The following is a 23,662-nucleotide window of genomic DNA, read 5'->3' as shown; positions in this document are numbered from 1 at the left end:
TAATACCATCCCTTATTCCAGTCCCTTAACATCCCATGGCAGATTTGAGACTAATTTTGAATATTAAATAACACCTTATAAAGAGGCCTAAAATAGTAAGAGGAAAATAAATATAGCATGTGAAACTATAGAATCTAGTTTACAACCATTACCAACCATGACTAACATCAACATCAACAGGAACTGGCAATGTAAGTACTGGGAACCCAGATCTGGAACCAAACTACTTGGGTTCAAATCCTAGCTCTACCGTTTACTAGCTATTTAACTTTGGACAGGTTACTTAACCTCTCTGTGCCTCATTTTTCTCATCTTTAAAAAGATAATTGTACTTACCTCACAGAGGTATTGTGAGGGTTAAATGAACACATATAATAGTGCTTGAACATAGTAAATATATATTGGCTATTAATATTATAACTAGGTACTTTTTATAAGCCACACACTTTATATATAATATTTGTTAATTTAATCTTCACATAATGCTCTACTTCAGTAGTTCTCAAATTGTTTGGTTTGTAACACTCTTGAAAATTATTGAGAACTCCAAAGGACTTTTGTTTATGAAGGTTTTATGTATATATATTTACTGTATTAAAATTAAAACTGAGATTCTTAAAAATATTAATAACTAATTTAAAATAATGATGAGCCCAATGCATATTAACAAAATAATATAATTACTATTTAAAAAGTATCTTTTGAAAACAATTTTATGAGAAAGGGGCATTGTTTTACATTTTTGCAAATTTCTTTAATGTCTGGCTGAATAGAAGATAATTGGATTCTCATAATTGCTCCTGTATTCAAGTTGTTGCAATATGTTGTTTTGGTTTAAGTATATGAGAAAATCCAGTATCATATAGACATGTAGTTGGAAAAGGGAAGAGTATTTTACTAGCCTTTCATTTAATTGTGGCTCTCTTTGTGATTCTCTGTACCAAAACTTTACATGTGGTAGTATTTTATAGGTTAGTGGCCCTGGAATCTGAAACCAGATCAATGAAATTTTCATCCCTTGTTACATTGGTCTGTCTTGCACTTTAAACAGATCATTTACCTACGCATGACTTTGTTACATCATCTACTGGCCACTGGGAAAATATTGATTCACTGAGTCATGTAGATCAACTAAATTTTGAAACATTCACATTTGTTAGTATCATCACCAGCAGAGAGCTCTGTCTTTTCTTTCTTTCCTTCTCTCTATCTCCCTGCTCCCCTTCTCTTTCTTTCTTTCTTTTTGAAATTGGGTTTCACCATGTTACCCAGGTGAAATCCTAGGCTCAAGTAATCCCTTTGCCTTGGCCTCCCAGAGTGTTAGGATTATAGATATGAGCCACTGCGCCGAGCTGGACTAGTGCTTTTCCTTGAGACAACCACAGTGCTTCTGAACACAGCAGAAATGTTCCCTGCATACTGTCCATTTTGTCACACAGAATGTTAAAAAGACATATACTCAATGGTTGCGATTTAATGAAAGTAATACTTATTACTGATCCATCAAGGTCATTCTTAAGGACGTTTTTTTCTGTAAGTGCAAGAAATCCAGTGATTAGTAGTGTGGCACTCTTATCTTGATTGGTACTAGGGCACCTGTAGTAGTTTCACCCACTATTTCTTTTGCATCATCAGAGCAAATGTCAACCCAGTGAAAAAGGCAAATAACATCTTAGTATTATTATGAAAATTGTTTTATCCTAGTGGACCTTCCAGAAGATTCTAAAGAATCTCCAGAAGTCTAATAATCATACTTTGAGAAACACTGCTTTAACCTTCTACCTCCTCAGGGTTACTGCAAGCTCATCCAGAATCTTTTACGTCCAGACCGAATAGACTGAGAACTAATCCCCTCTCGAATCTACCCAAAGGCCACTGTATTAATCCATTCTTACGTTGCTACAAAGATACTACCAGAGACTGGGTAATTCATAAAGAAAAGAGGTTTAACTGACTCACAGTTCTGCATGCCCAGGGAAGCCTCAGGAAACTTACTATCATGGCGGTAAGGGGAAGCAGGCATGGCTTACATGGCAGCAGGCGAGAGTGTGTAGGAAGTGAAGGGAGAAGATCTCCTTATAAAACCATCAGATCTCATGAGAACTCACTCACAATCATGAGAACAGCATGGGGGAAACCGCTCCCATGATCCAATCACCTCCCACTAGATCTCTCCCTCAACATCTAGGGATTACAATTCAAGATGAAATTTGGGTGGGGACACAAAGCCTAACCATATCAGCCATAATCTGAATTTTCCTTTTCTGTCTCTTCCTTAGATATTTGGTGCTTGAAAGGATAAGGCTCTTCAAAGTGAAAAGAGACCATGTTTACTCACAGAAGCATGGCCATATTAGACTGGGTGTGAACATCATATAGTCAACATCCATATAGAGGTGCTTACAGGCAGTGCCAGGGAGGATGCTCATTTATGTTGTCAGCGCCCTCTTAGAGACAGATCCTGGCCTAGTGCCAAGCCCGTTGTAGCATAAACACTGCCTTGTAAGGGTTGTTCTTGTAGTCTCCACATCAGCAAAATGGGAATGGTGGCGCCAACACTGACATTGTCTCTGGAGAAGAGATGGGCTTTCAGAGGCGTCATCTATCATCCCAGACCTTCATATGCTTCTCTCTGACAAGGATACCCATGTGCTCATATCTTCAGTCTGTGATCATGGTCACCATTCATATGCTGATCTTTATCCTATTCAGAGCAGTGCTCAGTTGGGGATAGGAAGGTGGGGGAGAGAATGGGGGCAGTGTTATATTACAAAATAAAGACCTATGGAAGCCCTGGGCAAGATAATAAATGGAGTGATCTTTCAAAGCAGGACTATTTTGTTGCAGTTGAAAATAAAAACAAATATATAACAAACACTTGTGTGCCGCACTAACCAGAATTGACAAATGCGAATGTTTTGTCATATTTATTGTAGATCTATTTAAATAAAAGAACTAAAATATTACAAGTAAGATTTTAGTCCCCTAAGCCTATATTATTTAAATATTCATTTCACATTTATTTTGAAGAATGGCAGAGAGCTGTGTGAGGAAAGTGCAGAGGAAGATAATCACCCTCTCCTCCTAGCAGTTCAGCTTTCCCAAAACTTGCCTGCCCACTCAGCAAACAAAAGCAACACAATTTATGATAGTTGCCCCTTGGAAGGCAGTTTAGCAGCCAACCTCCCTTCCAACCCAATGTGCCCGAGCCCCCCTTTCCAAAATGCCAGCCACACAGGACTCTTTCTGAGAGGAGTTCTGGAAATTATAATTTTCTGGATCTCATTACATTTCATGGGGGTTTGGAAGCTCATTATAAATTGGTTTCCCATGCACCGTCTGGGCCTGCACATTCCTTTTGTCTGGTTGGAACTACTTAAGCCTAGCAATCCCCACACGGATGACTTGGTCAAGCAAATGGCAATTGTCTGTGTCTACAGCTTCAGGAGTAAGAGAGAGCACAAACAACCTAGTTTTGCTTTTTTTTTTCCTCCCCATATCTCCACAGCTAACAGTAAATCAGATCGCCTGACATTTCTTTTTAGCTGCATCTGAATCTAATGCCCTCAGCCTAGAAATTTCCGTTATATCACCCAGTGCATGGCAAGAGCAATGGGCTTTTCTGATTAGTGAAGCTGAAGAGTAGAAATGAATCACAGCGCCTTTGTATTCTAGAACATGAGTCTGGGATGAATGAATGCGGGAGGTTGGCCAAAACACAACCCCGGCGACTCAATTCTTAAATGATTTACAATGAACATAAGTCTGGGGACTTATAATGAATAAATGTCTCCATTTAATAAGCATTAAAGAAAGAGGTAAGGTGGAAGGCCTACTAAGGGACTGGGAAGCCACCTGCTTCTGATAATTTCAAAATCTCAGTTTCCCTCTCTGTATGATGGACCGCTTATCCTCATTGGCTCTTCTAGGGCTATTGTGAGCAGTATATTTTAGAAGTGACTGAAGGTGGTTTGAAAAATACCTTACAACATATCAAAGGCAATTTCACTGGGTCAAGACTTGGGCTTTATACCATAAAAGGAGAAAATAACAGCCTTAGTCTCCCAGATCAGCTAAGCATCCAACAAGGGAAGCAGGAATTATTCTGGCTCTTTCAGAAAGTTGGAAGGAATTGAGGGGCTCTTACAAGCCAAATGGGATAAGAGGTAGAGCACTAAACTTTCTGTCATTTGAGAATCAGGTAAAGCAGGACAGGATCCTAAGAACATCTAGAGAGAGGAAGAAAAAATGCACCAATAATTTGCGTAAAGTCATTGTACTGGTCATAGTTCTCCAGAGAAATAGAACCAATAGGATACATATAGGTACATAAGGGGAGATTTATTATGGGAATCGGCTCATGTGATTATGGAGATTGAGAAACTCTACACTATGCTGTTCCCAAGTTAAGAACTAGGAAAACTGGTCGCGTAATTCAGTCCTTGGCCAAAGGCCTGAGAACGACGTGGGAGTAGGGGGTGGGGGAGGTGTCTACTGATGTCCCAGGGCCAGATAGTATGCATGTCCCAGCTCAGTAATTGAAAACTTGCCTTTCCTCCACACTCTTGTTCTATTCAGTTCCACAGTGGATTGGACAATGTCCACCCACATTGTTAAGGGCAAATCTTTACTCAGTGTATTGATTCAAATACTAATCTCTTCCAGAAACACCCTCACAGACCTACCCAGAAATAATGTTTTTCTATCTGGGCATCCCTTAGCCCATCCAAGCTGACACCTAAAATTACCATTAAAATCATCAACTAATAGGCTTGGGAAAAAACTTAGGAACGGCCTGATTCAACCTCCAATCCAGATGCCTTCCACTCCCACCTCATTCCATCAGCTGATTGTCTAGCCTTTGCTTGAAAGTTTCCAGTAACAAGGATTTACCACCTCTAGAGACAGCCCATCCCAGTTGTGGGTATCTTGCATCATTATGGATTGTTTATCAAGTCTCCCTCACAAAGCATTATTGCATTGAGTCCCCTCATCTCTGAATCCTTCCTCTCTGAACATGCCACAGTTGCTCTGTGTCCCCAACAAGGTGTATCACTCAGAGCTGTGCTTGGCACTCCAGAAGGGGCCTGGCCATCTGTGTGCAGCAGGGACTGCTTCTCAGCAGACTTCTCTATGCTCTCTTTGCCTCCTTCTATACCTCCTATCTGAGTGCTGTGATGGGGAGGGGGAGGGCTGAAAAAGGGAGGAGGCAGGAAGCAGTGTTGATGATACCTTGGTAGATGAGACAAGGGCCCTGCCTTTTTCCTTTCCTGTTTCCCTTCCCTTCCCTTCCCTTCCCTTCCCTTCCCTTCCCTTCCCTTCCCTTCCCTTCCCTTCCCTGCCCTGCCCTGCCCTGCCCTGCCCTGCCCTGCCCTCCCCCTTCCCTGCCCTCCCCTCCCCCTCCCCTCCCCCTCCCCTCCCCCTCCCCTCCCCCTCCCCTTCCCTTCCCTTCCTTTCTTTTTTGAGACAGAGTCTATTTCTGTCGCCCAGGCTGGAGTGCAGTGGCACGATCTCGGCTCACTGCAAGCTGCCTGCTGGGTTCACGCCATTCTCCTGCCTTAGCCTCCCAAGTAGCTGGGACTACAGGCGCCCACCACCATGCCTGGCTAATTTTTTTTGTTTGTTTTTAGTAGAGACGGGGTTTCACCATGTTAGCCAGGATGGTCTCCATCTCCTGACCTCGTGATCCACCCGCCTCGGCCTCCCAAAGTGCTGGGATTACAGGCGTGAGCCACCACTCCAGTCCGGGCCCTGCCTGTTTAACTGTAACCTCCACACTCACCATTTTACCCCTTCTCTACTCAGGGGATTTGTGCCTGCTCTTTGTGTTTGTGACAAGCATTGAATTGTCAGAGAAGTTTGAACCAGAGTGATTCCATCTTGAATAGGGGCTGGATAAAATAAGGCTGAGACCTACTGGGCTGCATTCCCAGGAGGTTAGGCATTCTAAGTTACAGGATGAGATAAGAATTCAGCACAAGATACAGGTCACAAAAACCTTGTTGATAAAACAGGTTACAGTAAAAAAGCTAGCCAAAACCCACCAAAACCAACCTGGCAATGAAAGCGACTTCTGGTCATCCTCACTGCTCAGTAGACACTAATTGTAATGCATTAGCATGCTAACAGACACTCCCACCAGTGCCATGCACCATGGCAGTTTACAAATACCATAACAATGTCAGGAAATTACCCTATATGGTCTGAAAAGGGGAGAAGAGGAACTCTCAGTTGCAGGAATTGCTCACCCCTTTCCTGGAAAACTCATGAATAATCCACCCCTTGTTTAGCATATTAACAAGAAATAACCATAAAAATAGCCAACCAGTATCCCCTGGGGTTGCTCTACCTATGGAGCAACAATTCTTTGTTTCTTTACTTTCTTTCTTTTTTTAGACTGAGTTTCACTCTTGTGCCCCAGGCTGGAGTGCAATGGTGTGATCTCGGCTCACTACAACCTCCGCCTCCGAGGTTCAAGTGATTTTCCTGCCTCAACCTCCCAAGTAGCTGGGATTACAGGTGCCTGCCACCATACCCAGCTAATTTTTGCATTTTTAGTAGAGACAGGGTTTCACCATGTTGGCCAGGCTGGTTTCGAACTCCTGACCCCAGGTGATCCACCTGCCTCAATCTCCCAAAGTCCTGGAATTACAAGCGGGAGCCACCACGCCTAGACTGTTCCTTTACTTTCTTAATTAAACTCGCTTTCACTTTACTCTATGGACTTGGCTGAATTCTTTCTTGCATGAGATCCAAGATCCCTCTCTTGGGGTCTGGATCTGGACCCCTTTCCGGCAACAGAATCAAACATTCTGAAGATAGTGATTGAAGATTATATTCTATAGCTGGGTAAAACCTGACCAAATCATAGCAGATCAGAAGGTATCTTGGTCCAACACTGCACAATCTCTATAGTGCAGTGGTCCTCAAAGGGTGGGCATTGGACTAACTATATTGGCATCACCTGTGAACTTGTTAGAAATGTCAAAGGATCCTGTCCTCAAACTATCATATATAGCAATGTGTGTCTGTGTGTGTGTGTGTGTGTTTAGAGATGGGGTCTCACTCTGTTGCCTAGGCTGGTCTCAAACTCCTGGGCTAAAGTGATCCTCCTGCCTCAGCCTCCTGAGCGTCTGGGATTGCAGTTGTGAGTCACTGTGCCCAGTGCAATCTGTGTTTTAACAGCCCCTCCAGGTGATAGTGATTTGAAAACCACTAATAGACTAGATGCTGTGGTGGCCCTCCCGACAGGCATGTGCTTAAAGAACCTGTGTACTCCTTCCTAGCTGTTATGGCTGCAAAAGGCTCAAGGTAGCTCTTTTCCTTTTTTTTCTTTTCTTTTCTTTTCTTTTTCTTTTTTTTTTTTTTTGAGACGGAGTCTCACTCTGTCACCCAGGCTGGAGTGCAGTGGCACGATCTTGGCTCACTGCAAACTCCGCCCCCCAGGTTCACGCCATTCTCCTGCCTCAGCCTCCCAAGTAGCTGGGACTACAGAAGGTCGCCACCACGCCTGGCTAACTTTTTGTATGTTTAGTAGAGACAGGTTTCACGATGTTAGCCAGGATGGTCTCAATCTCCTGACCTTGTGATCTGCCTGCCTCGGCCTCCCAAAGTGCTGGGATTACAAGTGTAAGCCACCACACCTGGCCCATGGTAGCTCTTTTCTTGACAGAACTGCCATTAACCAAATATGGAGCCTGCTTGCTATGGGAGTAATATAATGCACCCCTGCTCCCCCATCCAGAGGCCAGTGACTGACATGGGGTATAAAAAGGCTGGCCTCTTGCCTCAAGGGCAAGCTCTAGAGCACAACAATTTGTGCTCTAGAGCTCTGGCTGAGGCCAGGCTGATATAAAGATCACCACTTGTTGAGCTTCTCTCCTATCCTATCCTGCTTGCTTCTCTCTCTCTGTCTCTTTTAAGAGACAGGGGTCTTGCTATGTTGCCCAGACTAATCTTGAACTCCTGACCTGAAACAATCCTCCTGCTTCAGCCTCCCAAAGTGCTGGGATTACAGGCATAAGCCACAGAGGCTGGCTGCTTCTCTTTATTTCTGTGAGCACTTCCTCAATAAATGATTTTTATAAGAATCCCTCTCACAGACAATGTTGTTGCAGGAATTTGACTGAAAACAATAATACAAAATTGAGGAATTGAAGGATTTTTTATAAAGATGCTTAAAAGTTCCATGTGAGTACTTGAAAAATATCTAGATAATTATGTAGAGTGTGATTTTTACTAGCTCTTGTTTGTAGACATAGTTTGGGAAATGCACCACCACAGACACAGAGAGGAATACCGGGGACAGAATGGTGACATTTAATTTCTTTACCTGACTGAGTCCTTAGCATTCCAGGAAGCACTTAAGCATCTTCATTAGTTCATTCTCCAACCTTCAGTGAGGGTGGTGATTAAGGACTTTGGGCTGATAAGTAGAATGAATCACAACGAGGTAAAATGGCAGCTGAAAGTCAGTTGCTGAATACAAATGAGATTCTACCCCCACCTTCATAACCCAGCACTTTCTCTGATGATCTAGAGACGTTCATTAGAAGCAAATCCTCACCCCTCTACTGCTATTTTCCTAGAATTGATAGGAAGAAAATTTGGCCAAATAAAATAAGAAACTAATAACACTTAATGAAAACAATCTGATGTTTTCATCAACTTTAAGGTTTGCTGTGGTTGCATAGAACAAAGTAGAGATTTGACAATTATCTGGATTATTTGGGCTGCATGGTTGTAGGTACACAAATGGACTAGACTATATCAATCTCTAGATACATGAGACCCCGCGGAAACTTCTGGGCCTGTTTTAAGTTGGGTCTAAAAAGATGCTGCTGCACTAAGGCAGAAAGAGGGGAAAGGCTTGACCTTCAGTGGGTAAGGTGACTTGGACTTGGCCAGGGCTGGTGTTGCTCCTGCATCCCCCAAACACTCCCGTCACTAGACTAGCTGGGGTGGATGAGATGCTGAATCGATTGGTTGTGTCTGATTTGGAGGCTTATTTAGCTCTGATCCCTTGTGGGAAGATAAGGTGACTGGTGGATGTAGTCTCTTGGCTATGGTGTATAACTATGACCTTTTGTGCTTAGCTTGGGGAATCATTCCATTCAGCAAGCGCTTTTTAAGAATTGAATCCTGATGATGTACCAGCCAGTGTACCTAGTGCTGGGGATACCCAGTTGAATGACACAGACAGTCCTTGACTTCATGAGTCAGTAGTGAAGCAACAGTTGTCCTCAGTTGTCCCCATGCTGAGGCTGCACAGAGGGGCAGGCCGCGCCTGGCTGTTGGCTGGGAGAGAGGGTTGGGGAAGGCATGGCATAGAAGTCTTTTCTAGTAAAGTGATTCTTAAACAGTCTTGAAGGATAAGAGGAATGGGTCAGAGAAGAAAAAGTGTGTGTGGGGAGAGTGGGAGAGGAAGTAGAATGCCATTCCAGGAGGAAGGTGAAACAAAGTAATTCTTCTTGTAGAGGACTAGGCAAACTAGGCGTTCCTGATAAGTCCTGCTCTTGCAAACGAAGCAGGGCGTTCCCGATAAGTCTTGCTCTTGCAAACGAAGCAGGGTGTTGGGGGCTTGTTTATGTGTAAACATCTTGAAAATCCAGAAAGTCAGGGAAAGGTCAGAAAAACAACAATGTGTCTCGTGACTTGGCAACATTCCACAAACGACTGTATAAAATAAAGCTGAGCACACCATTCCAGGCGGCCGCCATGTTTGTCTTGTCTTGTGTTGTCTTGTGTGTTCATTCCTTTGTTTAGGAAACACGCGGACCCCAACATCTGGCGCAGCGAGCAGGGTCCCTGGCTCCATGAGAGCAAGGAACCGGAGGGGGAACACCCCGGGCAGGTAAATAAAGAAAGGGGGACCCACGGGAAAATTATGGGGAATTCCACCTCTCTGGCCTCTGAATATTTGCGGTTACTCCAGGGACTGTTGATGTCTATAGGAGTAGAAGTTAGTTAAGGAACATAAGACTTTGAAGCGATTGTTTGCCCATGTTGAACAACATTGTTATTGGTTTCAATAACAAACCAAAGTGAGTTAAATCGAAAGGAATGGTTACAAGTGGTTAAAGCCCTGCTTCGAGCTCATCAGCGGGGCAAACGATGCCTCTGACTTTGTGGACTTTGTGTAGTTCCATTACTCAGGCATTAGAGTTACTTGAAACTGACTCAGAGCATGGCGATACTGCCACAGGAGGTGAGGCATCTGAAGCTTTAGAGAGGAATGATCCTAGAGAGGAACATATTTACGTCCCGGTTGTTGAGGACAAGGAATTGGAAAAAGAGCTAATGCCTCCTTCATGTGAAGGAAATTCTGATTTGCAGCACATTTTAGAGATGTTACAACAGTTGTTAAAATTGCAAGGTACCGCTGCTCCTGTTTCCCCTATTTCTCCGCCATGAGCCTTCCCTGTTACCTTCCCTTCTGCTCCTTTGGAAAAGGATTTCCCTTTGCCTCTACCTCCAACCTCTTTGCCTATGTCAGGTCAGGTTTTCTCTGTGTCTCTTCCTCCTGTAGGAGAAAATAAGGAATCGAAGGAAAAGGATGATTTCGAGGAATTAGATTTATTCCCAATAACACGGGCTGCTTTCGGCCCCAAAGCTCAGTTCCCAAACGGTGGCCAGAATGTGACTTTTATAGCCCTACAATTTAAATTTTTGAAGGAAATGAAAGCTGCAGTTTCTAATTATGGACCCCAGTCACCGTTTGTTCTTGGCCTTCTCGATTCCTTCTCTTTAGAACATGTGATGATTCCTATTGACTGGGAAACGTTGGGACAGGCTGTCCTTGATCGTTCGCAATGGCTTCAATTAAAAAGTTGGTGGTGGGAGGAAGCAAGAGTACAAGCTAGAAAAAATGCTACCCGAAATCCCCCAGGACCTACTGAAGAGCAGGACTTATCGGGAACGCCCTGCTTCGTTTGCAAGAGCAGGACTTATCGGGAATGCCTCGTTTGCGAGCACATAGTCCTCTACACTTCTGACTGAAGCATCAGGTGTGTGAGGGGCACGGGAGGGAAGACAGCAGCGGGATTGAGTCTGAGGAGGGAGGCAGGGCACGAAGAGTCTGAGATGCCATGGACAGCACTTTGGACTTTAATGTAAAGGTGATGTGAAATCATGAGAGTTACAAGATCAGGTGTTTAGAAAAAGATCTTTATGGCAGCAGTGTGGAAGATGGAGTGGAGGGGGACAGGCAGTGGACGCAGAGACAGCAGATAGAAGATTTGTGCTAGAACCCAGAAAAGAAGCAATGAAACTTGAATACAGTAGTATGATTTAGTCTGTTTCAGATCTTGATTTTAATTCCAGCTCCATCTAATATTAGCTGTGTGGCCTGTGGCAATTTACCTTACCTCTCTAAGCCTTGTTTTTTCCTTACATAAGATGGCTTAATGTATAGTTGGGGGTATTAGATAATACCCATAAAGTGCTTGGTGAAGTGCCTGGAACACAGTATTCTCTGTTTTTTTGTTTTGTTTTTGTTTTTTGTTTTTTTAAGATGGAGTTTCACTCTTGTCACCCAGGCTAAAGTGCAATGGCACAATCTCAGCTCACAGCAACCTCTGCCTCCCGGGTTCAAGTAATTCTCCTGCCTCAGCCTCCCAAGTAGCTGGGACTACAGGCGCATGCCACCACGCCTGGCTAATGTTTGTATTTTTAGTAGAGACGGGGTTTCACCATCTTGGCCAGGCTGGTCTTGAACTCCTGACTTGGTGATCCACCTGCCTTGGCCTCCCAAAGTGCTGGGATTACAGGCGTGAGCCACTGCATCCGGCGGAACACAGTATTCTCTTAAAAAAAGCAAACCGTTATTCCTATTATTATGCAGCCGTCCTAACTTGGACCATCCTCCTATACCCAGACAGTGAAACAAGGACTGGGGTGCAAGTAGTTTATTTGGAAAGTGATCCCAGGAAGCACAAGCGAGGCAGTGAGGAAAGTGAGCAGGGAAAGGCAGGAAAGCCAATAAAGGAGGTGTTACTGGGTGGACTGCTGCTGTGGGCGACTGGGGCTTATGTTTCCTGGGGACGCTCATGAGAACTGTGCAAATCACAGCTCAAAGTGATTCCTTTGAGAGATGGGAGAGCTGGGATATTTAACCACCAACTCCTATCCCTCATTGGTTGAGGGTTGCTTCTGCAGATCTTAGTACTTCCAGGCTGCTCTGTGCAGAGGCTGAACAACTTTCAGGTGGGACCACAAGTGCTCAGCAAGTCTGCAGCAGCAGAGATGGGTGCTTGAGATGGAAACTGCCATAGTGCAACTGGAACTATCCACTGCAGCTGAGGTAGACTCAGAGGTCAGCAGTGGGGACATGGACAGAGCATCATACCTGCTACAATGAAGTGAAGGGACAATTAAACAATATTTGGAATGTAGAATTAATAGATCTTGATGAGTGATTGGATCATTGAGGGGTAAGAAATAGGGTAGAGTCTTAAAATGACTTTTGCATTTCTAGTTTGGTTTAAAATTTGCAGTCCCATTTGTTGAGTTTAAAACAATTGCCAGAGGGGTGGTTTTGGCCATAGTGATGGCAGAGAAGAGGAGTTGCTTTTTCATTTGGGCATCCTGAGTTGGAGGTGTCTGTGATACAGCAAAGTGTCACACTGGGTTGGCAAATGGAATTTTCCTAATTCCATATTAAACTATGCAGGCTTCAGTTTGGCATGTTTGAAATTCTTTAAACAGATTTTGTGGGAACAAATCCTGACTCTGATAATGAATGATTTCCCCCCTGCACATTTAATCTGGTGGTTTAAGTGATGGCTTTTAAAAATAGCCTGGTGTCTCTTTCTACCTGCTGTTCACTTATTAGTTGACTTTGAACCTGTTGGTGAATTCTATTGCAGATCGTCTCTCCTTGAAGAAAGGGAATAATAAACACCCTTTTGAGTTATTGCATAGCTGTTGAAAACCAAGACAGCATTTCAAAGCTCTTCTGAGTTGTTGCAGAGCACAGTGCCCCATCAAGTATTGTATTTCTTTGCTTCAGTTTGCTTGCAGAGCTTACAGCATTCCAATTATCCTATTATTGGATATTCAGTAGTAAAGTGAATATGCTTGTCTTCTAAAATGGAATTTTTAGATGTTAAAAGTTTATATTTGCCAAGTGAAATAAGCCAGATATTTAGCTAATTATGGCATGGAACTTATCCTGATTATAAATATATATTTTTCCCTCTGTATGTGTGTGTGTATATATATATATTTTTTATATTTGTATTTAGAGACATGCATCCTGTTTTTGTTCTATTTCAGAATGCATTTTTCAATAGATGTTGAAACCACTAACAGTTTAACTTTCTAAAGTGGTTTCCGTATAGACATTTTATTATAGGAAGACGTGTAGAACACCCAAGTCAATGGGGCCAGAGACAGAAATGTGAAACAGGTAAAGCCTGGCTTTAGCTTTCTCTCTTGAGGTGACCTGTCTTCCCCAAGGGCTTTCTCATGTCCCAGTATTCACTGCTAACGTGCCCAAGGGTTGTTGGCCTCTACTTCCAGAGAGCTATCTGTGTTATAATCACAGACCTCTAAGGCTTGTGATTTTACCAATGACATTCACCTTAGCCGTGCTTGTTTGTAAAGTGTTGGCTACACATGAGGCTCTGGACTAGTTGGTGAAAGTGGAGGGAGTGAAGACAGCAAAGTGGAGGGATGAAAGTGGAGGGAGTGAAGACAGCAAAACAGGCTGGGCCTCCTGGGTCTACTGTGTCTGCCTCAGTGAGTGGGGCAGTGCTGATAGTACTGTGGAGACTGGCTCCAGAAGAAGGCAAGGAAAGAGGAAGTAGGATAGACTGTAGTGGGAACTTGGCCAAGAATTGTGCCAAGCATTCTGCATATATATTATCTCATTTAATTTAATAAAGCAATATATTTTCTTAAAAATGTGCTTGAGAGTAAACATTTCTGGAGACAAGTGAAAAGCCTCCCACACACAGCTCCTATTTCTTGGAGAGTTCCTGCTGCTGGCCCAGAGAGGAACCCCTCCAACCTTTTTTGTTTTTGCAAACAATGTTAAGGACTGAAATGAAAGGACTGTTTGATTTTTTTAAAGTTTCAAATCAAAACAAGGTCTGATAGTGGTTATTTTGCTAAGGAAAGAAATGATAGTGAAGTCAGAGGTTTTGAAACCCAAATTTTTGGAGTAATGAAATAATTTGCACAGTACAAAATAAAATAGTGACAATAACATTATTTTACTTTTGAAGGACAAAAGCAGCAAACGCATTCAGAGACTGGATGCTTTTAGACTGCAGTGGAATCATTCACTCTTCTGTTTTGCATTTGATGAGACTAGCTCCAGAAGAAAGTTTTAGATGTTATAATGGTAGGTCTACCTGGGAGTCTGTTCCCTGAGGCCTGGCCATCGTGGCTCTGGAGCTGTAGTGTTTTCTTTCGGAATCCACGGTCTGGGCGGTCTGAGCTTGTCAGGCGCATGTGCGACTCCGTTGCCTGCAGAAACCGCTGAACTTTGCACAGGCCGTGGGTGGTGAAGCACTTGTGTGTACCCACCCTGCTGTTCAGCCTGGAGCCACCACTGGTTTCAATTATGACTTCAACAGGCAGCTTTGAGGGCTTCTCTATTCATTACAGTGCCACACACTCTATAATTAGTAATAAAGGAACAAAGGCACTTCACAAATATAAAGGGCTAAACAGTAATCATGCAGTAAAGGCAATGCATTGGGACTTTTCTACCTAACTCCTTGTTTCTTGCGGGTTAAAAAAAAAAAAAAAGCAAACAAAAAACAACTTGTTTCATTACTTTGTTTTTTTTTTTTTGCACTGAATAACCTAGGTTTGAATCTCACCCTGGATACTTATTAACTGTGTGATTTTTGGCATTTTATCTCACCTTTTTGTGCCTCGGTTTCTTTATTTGCAAAATGGAGTTAATGATACTTCCTCTATCCTGGGGGTAGTTTGCTGATTAAATGAGATAATTCATGCAGAATGCTTGGTAAGGAGCTCTGCTCACACAAAGACTTTCTCAGTAAATGTTAGGTCTCATTATGATTATCATCATTTTAATTTCAAATGAAATGCATAGAGTATGAGACACAGGCATAGTACTTGAGTGTCCTTTTTTTAGACTTTCCATTATGTACATTTTCAAACACAAACAAGTAGAGATACTGGTGAAATTTCCCTACCTCACATGCACCTATACTAGCATTGACAATTATTAGTATCTTATCAAATCAAATCAATCTTGTTTCACATAGCTCCCTGGTTTTTTTCTAGAACATTTTAAAGCGAATCCCATCATGTCATTTTGCCCATAAATTTGAGTGGGATAGTGCTGATAGTTACTTTGGAGACTGGCTCCAGAGAAAGGCAAGGAAGGAGGAAGTAGGACAGAATTTAGTGGGAACCTATTACATTCCAAACGACTAAGATGTTAGTCTTTTTGTTACTAACACCCCGAATAAGCTGAGGACTCTTTGGGACTATGTCTTCTTCACCTCAAACTCCAGCTTGAGGAGGAGTACCAGCAGCTAGTAAAAGTTCCACAGATGCTTGTTTAATTAGTGAATGAACAACCCAGACTTAGCTTTCTTCACTTTTTGGTGTCTGCTCAATAAATATTTACCCAGAGAATAAATGAGAGCAGGAATTTTATAGACCAATGCATATGGAGATGCTTATAATTTATGAAATCAACACACATTTTTTAATACTTGGGTGACATTTTGCAACACTTGAAATCCCACAGGTTTAATATTGTCATGAACATTAATAATGCCCAGATAGTGAGCACTTGAAAGGTTTCATTCTGATACTCATATTATTTGTGGATGTCTGACTATAGGCAACTTCATGAAAAGCAATTAGCAGATTCTTCAAACACATGACAAATCTTTTATTACTGTGCTTATAAGTGACACGGTTTACAGAAAACCAAATGTAATTAAATAACATTGAACTTGAAATCTACCACAGAGTCAAGATATACAAGTTATACTTGGCAAGGCAAAATTTCTCAAACACTAGGTTGTTTCAGGTGAAAGATAAATTTCAATTAAGTAATTCCAACATGTTTTGTTTTTTGTCTTACAGACAGTTCCTTTGGCAATAACTTCCACTTTAACTTTTATTATATAAAAATATAACAAAATTTCATTATATACAAACATTACATTACACAATGTACAAGTTAAAAACACTAAGAAAATGGCAAGCCGCAAGTGAAATTAAAGTCAATAGCATGATAAAAAAATTAAACACTGCACACATTTCATAAAAATTACATTAACTACATTTTTGTTTGCAAATACCAAACAGTACCAATGTGATTGGAAATAGCTTCCAACGACTTCATTTTAAGGCACATCTTGCATATTTATATATACAACACTGAAACCGGTCAATAACTTAGGGGCTTCTCGGAGTGACCTGTATAGGTGTGAAGACATGCAGCATGGGATTACACATTTTCATTGGCTCCCTTCTTCGGGGACAGGTACCTGCCAGGAGGGGACTGGTAGAGGGGTACCCCAATCTCCTGCAGGTCTGGGAGCCTCCCTGGACGGGGAGGGGAGAGCAGAGTGACTGTCCTGTCATAGTCTCTGTGCAGTACTTTCTCATAGACGCTCTGCAGCCCCACTGTCTTGGGCAGCTGGGCCTGGTAGTAATTGTCCCTGCGCAGAGGATCCCGAGGCAGGGACGTGCTCTTACAGAAGGTTGACATCTGGGCTGGTGGGTGAGGCGAGGGATGTGTGTTGGGCCCGCTGCAGGATGGGCTCCAGCAGCGGTCAGAGTGGCCCAGGATCTTACACTCAGCGGTGCACGCCCACAGTCCTAACACAAAAGGGAAAAGGAAACAGCACGATGATTATTCCTGAGATGATACATACCCAGGCTTCCGTCTTCAGAATGTCAGCCTGGGTTAGGGCAGCTGAAAGGAAAGGCTGTGCACATGAAGATATACACTGTGTCTCAAGAATCGAAGGCACATTGCTGCTTCCTGTAAAGCCATCTTAATGCAAAGCTGGTCCAGCTTCTTCAGCTGGAAGTGAAAAAAAAATTGATAAGCAGAACCCCCTTTTTAATGGCTAGCATCATCCACGCTGCTGCCTAACAGGATGAGGGTGTGCTTTATTCAAGAGCTGGAGTTGCCTCTACTTGGCATTTTGAAATTCACTGTGTGAAGCAGGCCAGGATCCGCAACTGGAGGAGTGAGAAAAAGTGGGGAAGAGGGAAGGGGGCTGGGAACCGAGATTGACAGGAGGCAAGCAGTAGTGAAGGGGAGGGAAGGGAGGAATGTCGAACTTGGCGGGAAATAAGAGTCCTCACCACTCTGCATGTGGTTGATGAGATCCTTTTTCAGAGCGTCCCCGCTGATGTCGGAATCGCTGTCGTTGAAATCACTGTCCCCTTTACCGCTGTCTTTGCCGCTGAACTTCTCTGCTTCTCTGCCGGAGATGGTGTTGAATGAGTGTCCTTTCCACACCGCCACAGGGGGCGCCGGCTCCTTTCCAAAACCCGGGGAGGCACTGTAGGGCTGCAGCAGGGAATAGGGGAATGGGGGTGGGGGGAGGGTTGGACAAGAAACAAACAAACAAAAAACAGGTGCGACAGGTTAAAGTGTCTACCTGCATGCGCCCACCCTACCCCTCCAGTCTCCCTTCCCCCAGCCTGTCCGCGGAGCACGGACGGGGGCGCCCAGCCGAAGGAAGGCCTCACCTCGGCGTGCGCGCCGCGGAGCCGCTGCTGCCCCTCGAAGTGACAGGCGCTTTCCCCAGTGGCGCTGCCGCCCTCTGAGCCCGGCACTTCGGCCGCGGCGACCGCAGGCGGAGGCGCGTCCGCCGCGGGGCTGCCAAAGGGCGCTTTGCCGGTGCCAGGGAAGGTGAGCACGTCGAACATGTTGGGCCTGGGCCCGGCTCCCCGGGCGGCCTCCTCCGGGGAGCCGGGAGCCGAGGCTCCGCCGCCCGCCGCCCCGGGCCGCTCTTCCCGGAGGGCCCCCCCTTTGCGCACCTCCTTCTTGCGGCGGTTGCAAGTGGTGGCGATGGCGATGATGGCGGCCAGCAGCAGCGTGCAGCTCCCGGCCAGCACGATGATGACGATCAGCGGCGTGTCCCATTGCAGCGCTGACCCGGACGCCCCGAGCCGAGAGCCAGGCGGGCGGGAACGCTCCGGGCTTCCTGCGCTGGCAGGTGCAGCCAGCCCACGCCCGCCCCCTGCTGTTACCACGAAGCTGACAGTTGCGGTGGTGGTGAGAGGGGGACGGCCGCCGTCGGATATGACCAGTAGCGCCCTGAACACGCGGCCGGGTGGCTCCTGCGAGAGGTTGCTTGTGAGCACTATCTCCCCCGTGCGGCGGCCGATGGCGAAGGCTTCGCGCGGCTCCTGCTGCTGCAGCTCGAACGTCAGCTCCCCGTTGGCCCCTTCGTCTGCATCCCGGGCCTGCACACGGGCCACGGCAGTGTCCTTTGCGGTGCGCCCAGGCACCGCCACTTCTAGGGAGCCATTGGCTGGCGCCGGGTGCACCAGGACCGGCGCATGGTCGTTCTGGTCCAGCACGCGCACTTGCACTAGGGCGCTGCTGGAAAGCTGAGGGGAGCCGCCGTCGCTAGCTTGGATGCGAACGTCGAGTTGGCGCAGCGTCTCATAGTCGAAGCTGCGCAGCGCGTAGATGGCTCCGGTAGCTGGGTCCACCGAGACATAAGTGGACACGGCACCCCCGGCGCGGCCCACCTCGGCCTCCAGCAGCCGGTAGGTGACCTGGCCGTTGCGGCCCAGGTCCCGGTCCCGGGCGGCCACTGTGGCCAGGTAGGCGCCGGGCGGGTTGTTCTCGCGCACTGACACTTCATAGACCGGCCGCGTGAAGAGCGGCGCGTTGTCGTTCTCGTCGCCCACGCGCACCGTGTAGGGCCGCACGGTGCGCAGAGGGGGCGCGCCGCGATCCTCGGCCACCAGCGTCAAGTTGTACTCGGCGATGCGCTCGCGGTCCAGCGACGCCGCGGTCACCACCAGGTAGCTGCCCGCGTAGGCCGGCTGAAGCCGGAAGTGCTCGTGCCCGTAGAGGGCGCAGCGCACCTGCCCGTTGGCGCCCGAGTCCCTGTCCGAGGTGCTGACCAGGGCCACCAGGCTCTCGCGCGCCGCCCCCTCCGGCACCAGCGAAGTGGCGCCAGCCTCGGGCGTCCCGGCTCCCGCAGGCGAGCTAGCGTCCGCTCCCCCGAGCGCAGCGGCGGCGGCAGCAGCGGCGAAGGGCGAGGCGGCCGGCGCGCCTGGGGCGGCCAGCGGGGTGATGGCGATGTCGGGTGCGTTGTCATTGACGTCGCGGATGCGCACGATGACCTTGCAGGTGGCAGCGCGGGGCCCTGGTCCGCGGTCCTGAGCCCGCACGTCCAGCTCGTAGGTGTCCTGACGCTCGTAGTCCACGGGCCCGGCCAGGGTGAGACGGCCCGTTCGCGGGTCAAGCCGAAAGAGGCGGCGCGCCTCCGGCGGGGTGCGAGCGCCAAAAGCGAACACCACGTCGCCGTTAGGGCCCTCGTCCGGGTCGGCCGCGTCTAGATCGAGAAGCAGGGAGCCCACGGGCGCGTCTTCCGCCAGTTCCACTTCGGCCACGGCGCCTTGCGGGAAGGCCGGGCTGTGGTCATTGGCATCCAGGACGCGTACGCTGAGGGCAGCCGTGGCGGAGCGCGGCGGGCGGCCGCCGTCCTGGGCTACCAGCTCCAGGCTGTAGGCGGCCTGGCTCTCGCGGTCCAGCTCCTGCAGCAGCACCAGGTCCGCGCACTGAGCGCCGTCTGCTCGCGTCTGCAGCTCCACCCGAAAGGGGCTGTGCGGCTCGGCCAGGCGCACGCTCTGCAGCCCGTTGGCGCCCACGTCTTCGTCCACCGGCACCTCCAAGGGGATGCGCGTGCCCACGGCCGCACCCTCGGACACCTCCACCGGGATCTGGGCCCGGGGGAAGCGCGGTGCGTGGTCGTTGACGTCCCTCACCTCCACCTCCACGTGCACCAGCCGGAACTGCTCCTGCGAGAAGCTGACCACATCGAAGGCCAGCACGCACTGCGGGGCCTGGCCACACAGCCGCTCGCGGTCCAGGCCGGCGTCCCCGACGGTCAGCTGCCCGTCGCCTTCGCGCACCCGGAGCAGAGAGCTGTTGAATTGCTTCATCAGGCGGAAGCTTGTGTCACCCGATACTTTCATATGCAGGTCCTCTGCCAGGGTCCCGATGACCGTGCCGGGGGCATCCTCCTCGAAGGTGCTGTATCTGACTGTTTTGCTCTGGGCCACTGAGAGCACCCAGCAGAGGCTGAAGAGCTGCAAGGGGAAAAGGCAGGGGCTGCCCCAGCGCCTCACAAGACTCATGCCTCCAGCCTTAATTGCGATCCGAAAGGCTAAGGAAGAGAGTCTTCTCTGGTTTCCAGGTCGGGCGTGAGTCTCAGGCTCTCGGAATCACGCTCTTTGAGAGCCCTGTGCGGGAGAAGTCTGCGGGTAGCAGCTCCGCGCCTCCAGCCGGCTCTGAGGACGCGCAGACCCGCCCTCACCCTGCGCCTTTCCCTCCCTTACAGAAGCTGCGCCGCCTCGCGACGCCTTTGCCTTTATAGCCGCCGGTATGCTAATCACCCGAGCCGGGCCGCCAATGGCCGCCTCCCCCTCGCGTCGCTCCTCCGCCTGCCTCTGACAATCCCTTTAATGTGGAAAGGCTTAGAGGGGAAAACAAGAAAGGAAAATTAGGGAATCTTTCTTTTGTTTAACTCCTTTTGCTTTCTCTCCCTTTTCTTGTCAGCACCCTGCATGTAGAGGAGTTGGCACAGAGCTCCAGGAGTAAAAGGAGCGGATGATTTTGTTAATTGTCGCCTGTATCCCTCCGTGCCGGCGGCTAGAACTAAGTGCGAACACGCTGGGATTTCACCCCAGCGACTCCAGAATCCCCCTTCCCCCAGCCCCTGCCAACACACACACTCTGCATTTTGCACCTCTGAGGCTTCCAAACCCTTGCAGCCCCCTACCCACAGACTTGCTCTGCTGAGTGAGACTCTGCTTTCCTTCTCTCCTAGCTTCCTACAGTGCCTGGAATAGCCTCTCGATTAAGAAGCCTGAAGGATAAGGGAAAATTGATTTTATTCAAATTTGTGTACGCAATTGTGTTTTGCTCGTGTGAGCCCCGGTGATCAGAGCTGCCACTTCCCTTTCAGAAAAGAGCCCCGCGATATGTTAGTATGCATGTCACTGTCCAAATGGCTTTCTTAAGCCTTGGGCGCTAGCAGGCAAGGAAAAAAAGTTCCAAATAGGATTTAGCATAAGCTTGAGGAGATTTGGAAAGGTTTCAAAGATCAGACTGTATCAAAGGCTTATGAAGCCCTCGTTAGCTGTGGAAATAGAATGGTGTGGCAGGCGATCCCATTGGAGGCCCCAATGTCTGTATTATTTCACTGTGACAAGCTAAGGGGAGACAAAGTTGAACAGTTTCCACAACGGAGTTGGGCTAACTTGAATATAATGAGCAAACGCCACATGTATCCATTATGTTCCTCTATTCATCCCCAATCACTGCCATAACTCTCCGGCTAAACGGTGATGGGCGCTGAATTCCACACAATACCCGGCTCGTATTAAAGAGCATTTAGAGAAGTTTTTCCTCCTGATGTCTTGTTCCGCCTATTTAGAGGATTTTCTTTCTGTTCTAATAGGGCCACTCTGGGAAGCAACACTCGTCCGGTTCCAGAAGAACAAAATCACAGCGTGACATTGAATCCTGGCAGGAACGTGGGGGGAACTTAACCATCTGCCTAGGAAAGTGTGGAGCTTCGGCACTGCCAAAATCTGGGCTGGGCGAATCCTGAGGCTGGCCAGGCGCTGCGCTGCCCCACAGATAGCCCCTTCCCATCCCTGAAGGCCAGGGAGATGGAGCTCGGATCTGGAATAAGATGGATTCTTAATGATGCTTACTGAAGGGCTTTATTGAGCAGGCTATGCAAATACACACGAAGGAGGAAAGGTAAAAAACAGAAGCCACACACTGGAAGAAATTTTGCTTTTTAGGCGATAGGTTTGGTAAGCAGATTGCATTGAGTAAACATTCTTCAGAATCCCGAATTTTGGTCCTGCTGTCAGCGTCCTATCCATATTTTCTTTTCTCTCAAAGTCGAGGGAGTGTGTTTTGGGGGTCTTTTCAGAAGAGGGTCAGGAGTTTTCCCTGGAGTAGGGAGACCAAGTCGGGAGCTGGGTGGTGGGGATGAGAGAGGTGCTTGGAACTGTCAGCAGAACATGCAGCCCCAGCCATCCATAAATAAAAGCTGTTATGAGACTGGGGAAGGGGATGGTGACTGGAGGCTTCCTCAGAGCGGTGTGTCTCTGGGTTCCCTTCTCCACCTCTTCCACCTTGTAGCCTTGGGAACGCTAAAAGCAATAAGGCCAGGCATCTGCAGCCGCGCGGGGACGTGCAAGGAGGAGCGCCCCCTACAGGAACCCAAACCGCAGCCCTTTCTTCCGCTTTCTTCCACCTCCCAAGTGCGATTTAGTGTCTTGCCCTCCCCCTGTCCCCTCCAAGAGATATTCCTTGGGGAACACACGCAGCCGAAGGAACTTTCTATTTCCTTCCGAGCCCCGCAACACTCCCACCGCAGCCTGGGGCTGGCTGGTGACCTTTAGCGCCCCTAGGCTAACGTCATCTTTCCTCACCCCTCTTCCCCCGGAGACCCAGACGGGAACAGGTTCAGAACTTGGCTGGTGGACAGCGGCCTCGGCGCTTCCGCTGGCGTAACTAGGGAAGGTCAGGCCAGGGTGGCGCGGCTGCTGCTGGGCGGAGGACTCGGAAGGTGGGGAAAGTGGTAGGCAATGGGGTTGGAGTCCCAGAGGAAGGGATTTCAGCGATTCCCGCGAGCACAGCCCGGCCGCGAGTGGCTGGGACCCGGACCTCACGCCAGCGCCCCCTGCGCCCCCGCACCCGGCAGTTCTGGGCTGGACTCGGGATCCCCGCCACGCGCTAAGTTTGGGTTTTTTGCTTGGCCACAGATTCGGAACTACTTGCAATTTCTACTCAAAGCGCTTCCGCGTCAGCATGCTCATTGTCAAGGCTGAAATAAACCAAGGAGTGCTTGAAAGTGGGAAAAGGAAAGGGGAGCAGAGGCAGGCGAAAGCCAGGAGGCGAGAGGAGGGGTGTAGGGTGGCTGGTAGCAGGTCCAAAGCATTTTTTCCGCGGCCAGGTCCTCGTCGCTCGGAAGTAGCCACGACGGCGGCGGCGCCCGGAGGCTGAGAGCCGGGAGCCGGAGAGCCGGGAAGCCGGGAAGGGAGCCGCGAGTCTCCAACCGCCACTGGTGTGCACAGGTCTTTCCGTGCCGGCGGTGGAGGTGTGAAGGCACGCAAGCACCGTGAGCTCCGGGCCGGCCGCGGCAGCCGCTCGATTATGGAAATACGATTTAAAATAGCGCATCAACGTCCGCAGCAACTCCCCGGGAAGGAAAATATGTCCAGGGAGGTGGCCGGGGAGAGAAGTAGGGGAAAGGGAGGGGAGTTCGCCTGCCCCGGCGCTGATCAGGCCTCACAAAAGCCGCCCGAATCGCCTTGTTATCATACCAAAAGGTCTGGGCAGGCTCAAAGGAGCCCCTTTCTCTGGGTTTTAGCAACTTCACCGGCAACTGTCTCGCAATCTTGAGAACAAACACAGCTCCACAATGGCCGGCGTTTTCTC

General features: G+C 48.0%; 1 protein-coding gene and 1 long non-coding RNA gene across 3 annotated transcripts; one reads left to right on the top strand and one right to left on the bottom strand.

Moving 5' to 3' along the window:
• Positions 1-15,859: 15,859 nt before the first annotated feature.
• Positions 15,860-20,561, bottom strand: LOC105485609 (protocadherin 8). Of its 2 annotated transcripts, none has more exons than XM_011747948.3 (3): positions 17,707-20,561; positions 17,317-17,524; positions 15,860-16,821 (listed from the first exon to the last, which is right to left on the bottom strand). In XM_011747948.3, exons 1-3 carry the CDS (start codon positions 20,335-20,337, stop codon positions 16,448-16,450), a joined length of 3,213 nt encoding a protein of 1,070 aa, XP_011746250.1. In that variant the 5' UTR covers positions 20,338-20,561; the 3' UTR covers positions 15,860-16,447. The 2 variants fall into 2 exon arrangements, with proteins under 2 accessions (XP_011746250.1, XP_011746251.1); XM_011747949.3 differs by having other exon boundaries at positions 17,998-20,558.
• On the top strand, positions 19,095-22,287 carry LOC105485610 (uncharacterized). Its single transcript, XR_989722.2, has 2 exons — positions 19,095-19,283; positions 21,663-22,287. It is a non-coding gene; the product is annotated as an uncharacterized lncRNA (long non-coding RNA).
• The last annotated feature ends 1,375 nt before the right edge of the window (positions 22,288-23,662 follow it).

Source organism: Macaca nemestrina, chromosome 16 (genome assembly GCF_043159975.1).
Source record: "Macaca nemestrina isolate mMacNem1 chromosome 16, mMacNem.hap1, whole genome shotgun sequence".
Classification (NCBI taxonomy): domain Eukaryota; kingdom Metazoa; phylum Chordata; class Mammalia; order Primates; family Cercopithecidae; genus Macaca; species Macaca nemestrina.
Note: the sequence above shows the minus strand (reverse complement) of the source record. Positions and strands in the feature narration are given on the sequence as shown.

Excerpts from the sequence above, each read along its gene's own strand:
- LOC105485609 (XM_011747948.3), bottom strand. The coding sequence starts at position 20,337 with ATGAGTCTTGTGAGGCGCTGGGGCAGCCCCTGCCTTTTCCCCTTGCAG. Across the intron at positions 17,525-17,706 it reads TCCGCGGCGCGCACGCCGAG|CCCTACAGTGCCTCCCCGGG; the intron begins GTGAGGCCTTCC and ends TCCCTGCTGCAG. Across the intron at positions 16,822-17,316 it reads CATCAACCACATGCAGAGTG|GACTGTGGGCGTGCACCGCT; the intron begins GTGAGGACTCTT and ends CTTTTGTGTTAG.